General features: G+C 41.5%; 1 protein-coding gene across 1 annotated transcript in view; it reads right to left on the bottom strand.

Annotated features, from left to right (window-relative positions):
* FREM1 (FRAS1 related extracellular matrix 1) overlaps window positions 1–12,375 on the bottom strand; it is a 684,067-nt gene that overhangs the window by 39,184 nt on the left and 632,508 nt on the right. Inside the window, exon 32 of the mRNA XM_069238818.1 lies at window positions 5,153–5,391. Within this exon, the coding sequence (XP_069094919.1) occupies window positions 5,153–5,391 (239 nt within the window). The remainder of the gene's footprint in view (window positions 1–5,152; window positions 5,392–12,375) is intronic.

Here is a 12,375-nt window from a genome sequence, read left to right as displayed (position 1 = left end):
TGGTACACACACTTCAAAGAAGCCCCTTTCTCCTTTGAAACACATGTTTATTGTGATAACAGATGTTATCTGCTTTTATTGCGACAACAAATTTACCTGCTTCAAAATGTGTTTTCACTAAGACATGGGCACAATTGCTTTCTTAATGTTGTGGGATTATTTGCTAAATATCATATTTTTTCTTTTTCACTCATGAGGAGATTAACTGATGTGCTCAGAAATTACAGGGGCGCTGTGCTGAAATCTAACAAGCATTTGCAAAGCCACAAGTTCTTGCCTTTGAGACTATTGGCTCTGTCATTGTCTTTTGTTTATGCTGTACACATGGGCATTGCTGACGTTGACAATGATTTGTAGCCATGCTGAATAGTAGTATGGCTGCTGTGCAGCATGGCTAGAAATAATTAAAAAAGAACTATGATGCATCAAGTGCTAATGCTCTTATAAAAAGAAAGCACATTAGCCTATGTTGCACCATAGCTCTTTTTTAAGTTAGTTTTAGCCACACTGCAAATCATCCGTGCTGCTATACAGCATGGCTACCAAACATTGCGAAAGTCAATTGCTCTCATAGGTGAAACCTATTGGCCTTGCCAGTGCTTGTTAAATTTTACATGCATACATGAAAAATCAAAGATGTATTGTTACTGAATCATTTCTGATCTGATATTTGCTCTTATCGCTATACTGGAACTGAACATTTATGTGACTTAAAACATAATACTGAGTAAGTGATGCATAGTTTATAGGTTTATAAATTCTTAAAGTTAGTGGAAATTTAGGGGCATATTTACAAGTAATCGGCATAGGGCAGTTCCAAGTGATTTTTGCTGTGCTGCCCTACGCCAAATAAAAATGGTAGAAATAAACTGTATTTACAAGATACAGGGGCATATTTATACTCCGTTTGCGCCGAATTTGCGTCGTTTTTTTTCGACGCAAAACTAACTCCATATTTATACTTTGGCGTTAGACGCGTCTAGCGCCAAAGTTCATGGAGTTAGCGTCATTTTTTTGCGTGAACACCTTCCTTGCGTTAATGATATGTAAGGTAGGCGTTCCCGTCTTAAAAAATGACTGCGATGCATATGCGTCGTATTTATACTCCCGGGCAAAAACGACGCCCGGGAGTGGGCGGGACTAAAAAAGCCGCATTTGCGCCGGATTTTAGCTCCTGGGTCAGGGCAGGCGTTAAGGGACCTGTGGGCTCAGAATGAGCCCAGAGGTGCACTCCCCTGCCCCCAGGGACACCCCCTGCCACCCTTGCCCACCCCAGGAGGACACCCAAGGATGGAGGGACCCACCCCAGGGACATTAAGGTAAGTCCAGGTAAGTATTTTTTTTTTTTTTGTGGCATAGGGGGGCCTGATTTGTGCCCCCCTACATGCCACTATGCCCAATGACCATGCCCAGGGGACAGAAGTCCCCTGGGCACGGCCATTGGGCAAGGGGGCATGACTCCGGTCTTTGCTAAGACAGGAGTGATTTCAATGGGGGATGGGCGTCGTAAATAAATGGCGATTTTTTTGCCTCAGCCTGACTTGCACCATTTCTGGACGCCCCTACGCTATTTTCCCCCTACGCCGGCGCTGCCTGGTGTACGTCGTTTTTTTAACGCACACCAGACGGCGCCGGCGGCTAACGCCGGCTAACGTCATTCAATAAATACGGCGCCCGCATGGCGCTTCAGAATGGCGTTAGCCGGCGCTAATTTTTTTGACGCAAAACTGCGTTGGCGCAGTTTTGCATCAAAAAGTATAAATATGGGCCACAGTGCTTTTCTGTCCTTTCCCTCTGTGCTGGAGCACAAATTGCCACCTAGCACCAATCCAGGCAGCCTTGCACCATGGTGCGAGTGTGTCTGCGTTTTCAGCAGGATTTCTTTGTGTGCAGGAGGGGACACCTTCCTGCACAAAAACAATGCAGTGAGGCATTTTTCTCTTTCCATGTGTGCTCCACCTCTAATGACTTTTCGATGTCTTGTGCTATAGACGGACGTTGTTTCGGCATATGTTCCTCCAGTGGTTTTGGGGTTTCTTTCCCCGTAGAGCGTTTTGCCTGTTTCGGGGTACGGCCTTCCTCGATATCCCTGGTGTGGGATTTGTGGGGCTCTCATGTTCATGGCTGGCCCTTGGTCGTCGTTTTCTTGGAAGTCAGGGCTGCCTTGTGGTGCTTTTTCTCAGGGATTTTCTCCTTCAAGATTTTTGGCGGTTTCTTTACCTTCTCAGGCCCTTTTTTCGATGTCCTTTGTTGTCTTCTGCAAGTGTTTTTCCTCAGCTTCCCCCTCAAGGAATTCGATGTCTGACTCTCCTTGGGTCGACTCTGCACCTCTTGCCTGATCTCCTTCGTCGCTGGATAGGCCCAATTCTTTCAGCGACTCCTGGTGTCTTTGCCTCTGCTTTGCTGCGTGGTTTTCTTTCCTCTGCTTCTGGCGTACCCTGAGGGCTTTGGGTACAAAGGCGGCGCAGGCCTCACAGTCCTCATCTCTGTGGTCCTTTAGAAGGCAGAGGTCGCGCTGGGAAAATTATGGTGGCAGTTCGGGCAACATTTAAATGGGGTGTTTTCCATGACCCCTACCTTTCTTCATTCTCCTGGCCCGCGTGAATACATTCGGTGTCCCCCGCCTAGAGATGTGTTCGGTTCTCTCATTGACCCGGTTGTTGTTGATTTCGGTGTTTTTTTCTTGAAAAACTTTCAAATTTCTTCTGCTCTTTTCAGGGTTGTCTCCAAAAATTTCAGAGCTCCTCCTTTGCTTCCAGACCCAATGGTGGAAAAAAAGAATATGAAGATGGCTACCACGCACAGAAACTTCCAGGGCACCGTCTGACGTCATGCAAGGGATGGACCAAGCACCAGCATGGAAAAGCTGGCGGAGACGGGGTGCCAGGGGCCCCATGGGGGTCCCTGCACTTCCCGCCAAACTCATAATCAGGGCATTTATCTCTCCCTGTTGTATTTCAGAACAAGCTTGTCTTACAGAGTTTTTCATCTACCTCAGTCCTCCCTGACCTCATGTGTCATGCTGTTCCGTCCAATTCCTATCCTTTGTGGTCCACTGTAAGTTTGGTTTCCTTTTATTTCTTATGCTTTTTAGTCATATTATGTACCCTATTGTACCTATCTTTCTAGCATTTGTTGTATATTTATTTGTTTTACTCAGTTCCTGGTTCCTCCTATTTCCATATCATATCACGTGAAACCTATACTCCTCGCTCTTCCAGTCCCATCTTTTTCTTAGGTGCTCAGATCCCTTTCCATCCTTTGGGGTGTTATTCAATAACCTTGATAGCGCAACCAAGAATTTCCCTCCCTGTGTTGCCTTTCATGTTCTATTTTCTATTTTTCTGGGGTTCTCCTCCTTGGAACATGGATAAGATGAAAGAAATTGGGTATCCTCTATCAAAATAATTTCAGAGACACTTTAAAATTAAATATGGTTTCTCTTCTCTCTAAAATTGCTACAGGGCTGGTCACCACTAATTTTGTCTCGGTGAGGCCGACTTGACACAATCAAAATGATTACTCTCCCTATGATTAATGCATATTTCATGGTACTACCTACTTAAAATTCCTGCAAAATATGTCGGAGGCTTTGATAAGCTTCTATTTAAATTTCTTTGGAATGGAAAATCCTCTTGCATTTCACTTCAGCGCCTTATGTTACCCAAATCTTCAGGTGAAGTCAGTTTTCCGTATTTCTCCCTGTATCACACAGCCTTTTGTATTAAGCAAGGCCAAGGCTTTTGTCCCAGAGCCACATCTGAAATTAGGTTTTTTGCTGGAGCTTGCCATGATTTCTCCTTTCTCTTACTTACATGTCCTTCATATGTCTCAACCTCCTAAATTGTGGACTCCCTCAGTCGTATCCCACGCTTGTTCCATTTTTAAGTCACATTTAACATTTCACCTTTCTCCGTCTTTGCAATTTTCTTGAAGTCCCATCTAGTACAACAAATGGCTCTCGAATAATGGCAAGACACTTTTCTAGCATCCTTGGTTTAAACAAGGCTGATTCCAGATTTCTAAATTACAAAATGCTAAAAACTTCCTCCCGTTTCAAACACTTTTCTCCTCATTTAACCTAGTCCTCAAATGTCTAAAACCACATCATCTTTTGGAATCACTTGCCGTTGCCACACTCAGTTCCCTTTCATCTTCTCCCACCCATGGTCAAGGTGCACAGAGTTCTTCTACCTTCATCACCAACCCACCCAAAGCTGCACTGATCTATAAAGCATTAAGACTACCTTTAACAGTCAGACCTAAATCCAAAATCAAGCTTACGTGGGAATCTGATTACAAAGTAGCAGGCCCATACACTTCTGGGGGAAAATTTGGGAGAAGATTCACACCACTGCACATCCTGACAGCCTCACTCAAACACTGTCCTTTTTTACAGTCAACTCTTTTTTACTCCAGCATCTCTTTTAAAACTAAAACTGCTTAAACAAGATACCTGTTGGTGCTGCAATACTTACTCTGACACATTCACACTTATGTCTTTTTCTGTGCTCCAATTTTTTTCAATTCTGGGTTCTTGTTTAGACAAGAATAGGAGACATCATTGGATTTCATACTCCCTTCCATGTTGTTGCTCAGTTTCTGGGTGGTCTGAGTCATTCCAGGCCCCATAATAAAGTGTATGGCATGTTGGTAGATCTTTTAATTGTGCTTGGTTTACAGTTTGTCATCCTTAATTGGAAATCTTCAGGGAACATTACTCTTCAACAGTAGTGGAACTTGGTTTGTCATAACCATAGACTAGATCAGTGCAATCTAAGTTCTACTGATTAACTTGCCAAGTGGGAAACACTTATTATTACATTGTTTCAAGATGTGTTTTAGGTTGCATATATCTTCCTCTTTCTCCTCTCTTCTTCACTCCTCCTTCACTCTCCCTCTCCTCTATTTCTTTTTTTTACTCTTTCAGTCATTCATTACTGAGTTTGTACTTACTCCAGACCTGTACTGAGACAAGCATTTGTAATCTTTTTTTGTCCACTTGTGGCTATGGCATTCTACATTGCTTGCCCTCTTTTGTCAAATATCACTTTACTGTTGGGTTATATTGTTATAATAATTCCTATATATTCATTTTATTACTTAATAAAAAATTATTAAACTTAAAAAAAGAGAAATAGATGGTACTCACCGTTCTGCCATTTCCGATTGCCCTGAGCCGAGCTTTTGGGCGCCTCTGTGTGTCGAAGTCCTTTGGTGTTGGTGTATCTCCTCTAGTGTGCACTGCTGTCTCTTTTGGGACTGGGAGAGGATTTCTTTCCAAGTGCACAGTACCAGGACGCGATAAGTGCCTGGAAACTGAGAGCAGTGTATCTGCACCCCACACAATATCCTTCTTTAGAGCAGAGGAATGTATAGATTTACATTCACCTAAAATGGAATCGCAAGAAATATATTGCGATCACTGAAGATTATAAGCAAACCATTGCTTTTCTGTATCAATTATCCTCACAAACCCACATATTAACTGAGATGTTATATCAAGCAGGTAGACAAGCCAATTGCTCTGAATCACGTTATCTCAATCTCAAAATCTCAAATCTCAAAGTCATATTTTTTGCCTTTCCAGCCAGCTTGATCCATGGCCAGCATCTAGCATCTATTTACTATTTTCCTTCCCAGATGGATTTTGCCTACGCACTGCCGTACTCTTTTTCTTGGCTGCTGGTCTGCTCACTCTTTCATAATTTCCTGTTATGATTTATTTGTTCCTACACTGCAAGGCTGATTAGCAGTTTTCTCTCCATATGACACTAAAGGAGTGGCTTCTTTCCACGTCCTACATTGTAAACATCTCTTGAGTTGGGGTAATTGCTGTTACCTGTTTAGTTTCCAGCTGTGTATATCGACGTGGGAAAGCCTAATTAAAAAACATTTGTAGTATAATCATGTACACCCATGAAGGAAAATGCTAATAATCATGTATATAATCATGAAGGTACCCACTGTTAATCATATATGAATGTTGTTTTATATTTGCTTGCAGTTTTCCATGGCATTGTATTAATCACAAATATTTCATTGCCTTGGCAGGCCCAGAGACATAAATCCTTCAGGTTGTACATTGCACATTTTCGAGTGGTGTAGCCTCGTTTTCAAACCTGACAACGGAAGCAGGATTTTGTGAGAAAAATGGAGCTAGTCTTGTGTATATGAACAATATCTTCCCTTCAAGGTCATCCTGCACATCCTTGGGAAGGAGATCCTGACACCTCCACATTAGATACGTTTTTGTTGAGAAGAAGACGTTTTGGTCATGTGTTAATACTACATTGACATGTATTGAGAGAAATTCAATATATAACTGGTTGATGTTACATGGTTTCTGGGTCTTAGCTGACTAAAAGTTTTTTTTCGAGAGCCTTGGTCAGTTGAAATAAAAATTATCATTGATCTCACTTTGCTGCTTCCTATTTCTCATTGAAAGTTTGTTGGAATTTGGGCTTCTCTATGTGTTGTGTTTTATTTTTAACCCATTCTTGTTTTTAGGTACTACATAATAGACAGCACAAGCTGCCTGTTGGCGAAAGCACCTGATGTCAACAGCCATTAGTTGGCTTTTTTGTCACTTTCATTTGCTTGCGTTTTATTCATTAGCCTTTGTGGGCTTTCCTTTCCCAACTTGTGTTTGTCCATGATGGAGCATGGACGCATTACTTGGGTCCCTCCACTAGGGTCCCTCCACTGCTTGCTGCTTACTTTTCAAGCACTACGTTTTCTTTTGGTTAAGCACTCCAAGAGAATGAATGTATTTTCTAGTTTTCTCCCTGGTGTAATTCTCTCGTCTGGATGCGGTCTGTGTTGCTATCTGTTACCCGTGTGCTTCTTACTGGCTCCATCCATGTTGCACACCCCCACATGCACTTGTCCTCCCCAGATTGCTGTCTCCCCATTTCCTTTTCCTCTTTCCGCTCCATGCTGCTCTTTCTGTGCTGCTTCCTTCCACCTGTGCCCTCTGTGTTGCTTCCCGACACTCGTTTCCTCCATATTGTTTCCCCCCACCAGTGCCCTTTGTGTTGTTTCCCACCACCCCCCCCTGCGCCTACAAAATGGAGTACTTTATCATCAGGAATGCTGTGCAGCATACTAACAACCATTGACAAAGCCAATAGGTCGCAAAGGCAACGCCTATTGGCTTTGACATTTCTTCGTTTTGCGGCTAACATTGCTGAATGCCATGCATATTGTTTACAAAAATACCGCCTTAGTAGAGTTAACTATAATAAATTCCCGCCTAGTAGACTAGTGTTTGTGTAAACAATATTTAGGTCATGATATTTATGTCAGATGATATTCTGTCAATATTCTGACATACAACTGTGTTGCTGTCTTACAACTGTTGTGCCCGTCAAGCTATTATTGCAAAAATTCAAGATACATTACCAGGTTAACTTCAGAATATTAGTAGAGATGCTCGTGAACGTACTGAATGAGTATTTTATAATAGGATTATTTTTATTGCTTTAATGTTCAATGTTTTAATGGCCATTTTATAATTGACATATACAATATGAATGAATTAGGGTTTCATCACAATGATGCTCATCCTGACAACCGTTGATCTATGCTTTTGCTCAGATTCACCCTTCACTGTCATTCCACTGACCTTTGCTTTCCTAGTGCTGCCTTCCTCGTGCACCAGTCTGCGCAAGGAATAGGGTTTGTGGGTCATTTAGGGTCAGAAAGATCAGCAAAGAAAAGAGGGGGAAGCAAACAATGAGAGGAAGAGTGTGGATGCAACCGGAACTCTCACTCTTCTTTTTACTTGCATACTGCACCTAATAAGATAGTCCCAAAATAAAAGATGTATAAATTCAGTGCATGAATTTCTAGTAATTCTGCGGCCTTGTCTTGGGGGCATGGGGCAGTCAGTGGCCACTAGGCGGTATCTATTGCGGTTTCTGTTGTTTATTACTGGGGTCCAGCAAAGGCATTGCCCCTGAACAGGAAAGCCAAGTTACTGCCTTTGGGAGGCAGTGATGAAGAATATTCAAAGTTTACCCTATAAGCCGATCTTCTCTGGCGTGATGCAGCACACATAGAAAGAGCAAAAAACGAGGAGAAATCAAAGCATTTCCCCTCGTTGCGCCATGCTAAAGTGGCTTAACACCACCTTGTAAATATGGCGCAGTACACAGCGCCACCACAGCGTCACAAAAAAGTGATGCTCTGGTGGCGCTAGGGGCTTGTAAATATGCCCCTGAATGTCTGCTAGTTATTTATTTGCAATCTCATACTTTCAAGTAAGTAAAAAGAAAAGTTACAATTATGATACAGGAAGAAAACAAACACCTGGGGCTGACTGAGATATGACCGCAATGTTTTTATTGTATTTATGTGCTTTGTTCTAGATTTTCTGTAAAATAGGGCATGCAGCCAAGGCTATCCTATGTGGATACTTTCAGGTGAATTTAAAGGGAATTTTGACTATTCATGTTTACTACAATGTGGATGAACGGAGTCACAGTCAAAGTGGCAGACAAAAAATAAACTATATGAACCTTGCCCTAACATTTGCTGACAGGTACAGTAGCTCGGTGTTCAACTCTAGTCAAGTTAGTGGGCTAATGTTCCGTTTGCTGAGTTTTCAGTGTTAAAATAGAACTATTCTTGTACCCAACAACACACCAGTCAAACAATAGTTTTAACCCATTAATATAAGTGGTACAATTTAAAGGTGCCAAGACCATTAGTGTCCAATTTAAAATTTCCTCGGGTGTTGGTAAACAGTATCCAGTCAAAATAATATTGAGGACTAGTTGACGACCAACTGATCTGCAATTTTTTCTTAACAGGGCGGATGTTGTAGTGGATCAGCACCCTTTGACAGATTCCTAAGGTGCAAGTTCTATAGCGGTCCAATCTCAAGAAAGGCCAGGGTTCTCTTAAGCCTGGGTACCCACAAGATGGGGCCACCAACTGGACCCCAAGAGTTCACCAGTACCAATAGGAATATGGGCTTTAGGGCTAGTGACTTACTAAGTCACCCTAAGTGTATGTGGCGGGTCGGAAGCAGTGGACTTTCAATAATTCAATGTAGGAACGTATGACTGCTCTGCATGACCCAGGCAATCTTTGTGTGTGACATTTGTCTTGGTCATAGGCAAGCTAAGTCACAGAGATCTCTTTGCTTCCAGGCAGCTTTGAATTCTTGTGTCATCCTTCAAGCAGAACTTCAGACAGCTGCACCTTGTGTAGTTCTTCTAATGGTCAGAGCAGCTCCTCTCTTCACAGGACATTGCAGACCCTTTTGTCACACAGGTTACAACAGCAATGTATGCCATGAAATAAGGCTTGGCCCGTTCAAGGCCTGCAGAGCAAATTGTACCAGAAAATGTAATCCTTAAAATCTGTATAATATTTATATAAAAAGTCTGCATTGTGCCCAGATAATGAATGTTTTCTGGTCTCTGAGGCCAAGTATTTATGTCACTGTAGGAGCATAGGTGGAAACACTGGGCTAATTAAAATTTGAGTCTCTCTCCCAGTGAGAGGAAAATGCATGTTCCTTGTTTACTTCTTGTGTTCACAGGCATCTGTTTAAGGAGTTTTATGCCATGGTGGCTAGAACAGGTCAAGGTGTAAATGTGGATTCAGCTGAGACAGAGCTCAAGAACACAGGAAGCCTAAACAAAACAAATGGACGTGGACTGCAATCTCCCTACACCCAATAAGCAAGACTGGATTTAGGAAGGCTTCTAAGCACAGGGACACATAGGCTGTCACCATCATTATGGACAAAGGACAAGCCACAGTGAAGCCAGTATCCTCAACAGCCAAGCAGATCGACCCCAAATTTGTCACCACTATTCTCTAGGTTATATCAAAGTTTGCTCAACAAATACATTACACCCACGCAATTCAGAAACATGTTAATAGGTAAGAAACTCTAGATACAAGCTCTCTCAACACATCCGAACCTACCAGGAGAAAAAAGAATCTAAAATGGGGGTCACATATTGATTCCACTTAGGTTCATGCCCAGGGAAAAATCTTTTTAAAAGAGAAACATTTCCCATACTCTAGATGGTGCAATAATGCACAACATGTGGAACCAGAAGAGTACTACAAGAAATACGTATAAACCTGGGTTACAAATCTGATGTGACCACTGTAAATCTTCTTATAGCCTGGGATGAGGGGACAGTAGCCACCCTTATAAAAATTGTGAGGTTCCCTTGGGTGACCCCTCTATAATCAAAACCTAACTCAACTGAAGATCACCACAGCAAAAATATGAACGCCTCCCCAGTGGATTTGTAGATTAACGATTTCACTGGTGACAAAACAAATGACAAACCAAAAATGGATAAACATATTCCTCCGTCTTTCAGGATCAAGTAAAGTGTAGTGCATAGCCATATGTTTTCTAACAGCTTTATTCCAGTGCCATTTGAAAACACTTCATGTCACCATTGTTGCATATATATTTGTGCAGTTGAAATTCTAATGAGAACGTGTCTCGCAGCATTGTTGGGTTTTGAAAGTGTGGAAACATCCCAAAAAGGATCATCCAGTGGGAACACTCATTTGTAGCTATTGGTCTGTGAAGGTCCTACCCTTTGATAGGCTATCATATTCCAAAGATGCAAGTACTTCACTACACGTTGATCTTCCCAGTCCTACTAAACCAGTGACCATTATGTGGTGAGTTACTACTGTAGTAATCTCAGGTGTAATTTGTCTTTGGAACCGGCTGAATCAATGCTATCACTTCCTGCAATTTCACCAATTTCTGATGCCACCAGCGAGGTGCACAGCGAGTATTTCGATTGCACTACAAAATGCAACAACTAATGAGGTAATCACTATAGAGTTTATCAGTACACCAATTAGCAATAATATTTAACTTAGGGTAATAAATTGAATTGAGGGTAATGCTTCACATAAATATGATATGAATGAAAGATGAGTAAAAGTAGATTAAATTAAAAGGCATCAAGGGTTATGGCAAGGGATAGCATCAGGATTAACAGAAAATAGTAAATATAATTTATTTTAATTGAATGTCATTTTAATTGAATTTCAAGTAAAGTAATCTAGTGATATAGTTAGTACTAGGGTTAGATTAAGCATAATTATTTGTTATCAGTCAGTTGACTAGATATGCACAGACAGGACTCACCCCTCTTCTATTTCTGACAAGCACTACAAAAATGCTGTAGTGGCAGGGTTTATTCTGTTTCTTTAATTGATTTATTTCGTTCAGAGTCTATTAAAATATGAATACAAGCTTCCTTCAATTATACATTCATCATAAAGGTGCCATCCAGAGAATGCAAATGGCATTGTGTACTGTAGTTGTGTTGAATGGATGCATCCATACATATTTGCTAAGGATGCAGAGAACCATTAGCGTTTTTATTGTCCTTATCCTTTTTCAGAGTAAGTAAATATGTGCTGTACATCTTTTTGTGGCTTCCAAAGGATGTCATCTAGTAATCTTTTTGTAGCAGGCATGTACTCCTTCATGAAAAGCTGACATCTATTGCTATTTAATTTTGTGTTTTGTTTCATGAAAGTTATTTTAAAAACTGTATAGGGTAATTGGGAGTTAATAACTCTATCACTGATCTGTAAATACTGTGAGGCCAGGGAATGGTAGGGAAGTTCTCTTTTGTGGTCCTTAATTGTTTGAGGTTGTACTATTTCTGAAATCCCCCTGTCTTAACCCCTGGTGTGACCCCGCCTCTGCCCATCACAAAAAGGTATTTTATGTTGCTTCCATTGTGTGCACTGGTGAATACTGCTGACGCCACCCCTAATGTGACTTACGTTCAAGGGTCTTTATGTGGGTGTAGCTCACCTGCAAACGTGTGGGTGTATTACAAGTGCTCACATTACTGGCTCAGCCTCTGCGGCCAGCTTTATTTTGTCTAATGTTAATGAGTACCGAATGTATGTATGTAACATTTCTAAAGCTAAAACCGAGTCAAAAAGGGAAAACAGCTCTTTACAGAGTCAAAGACAAGCATTAAGTCAACGAGTGATTTGTAGCAGAAAACGATCCCTCCTGCACTATTGCTTGTACTGCTTTGCTTGCTGCCTCTAGCTCTGGTATTCACTGATCTTTTTGTTTATTATGGAGGAATCGCATCCACAGAACCCTCTGGCAGATCCTGAGTCTTTGAGTGGTGGTTTCTATTTCATTTCAAATGTTGGGTTCAAAGACAAAAGTAGTGGGCATTTGGGAAGCTATTAGATCTGCTCTATCAAAACCCAGCAATCTGTAGAAAGTGTTTGAATAGTTGTGGTGGATTCAGTTTCAGTGGAAGCATTTTCCTCTTCAACGTAATGCCTCATAACACCTCTCTCATTTATTTACTGAAGAGCTGTAGCAACAGCATTTTGGCA

Source organism: Pleurodeles waltl, chromosome 1_2 (genome assembly GCF_031143425.1).
Source record: "Pleurodeles waltl isolate 20211129_DDA chromosome 1_2, aPleWal1.hap1.20221129, whole genome shotgun sequence".
Taxonomy (NCBI): Eukaryota; Metazoa; Chordata; class Amphibia; order Caudata; family Salamandridae; genus Pleurodeles; species Pleurodeles waltl.
The sequence above is the reverse complement of the archived record's forward strand: the minus strand, read 5'-3'. Positions and strand labels throughout refer to the sequence as shown.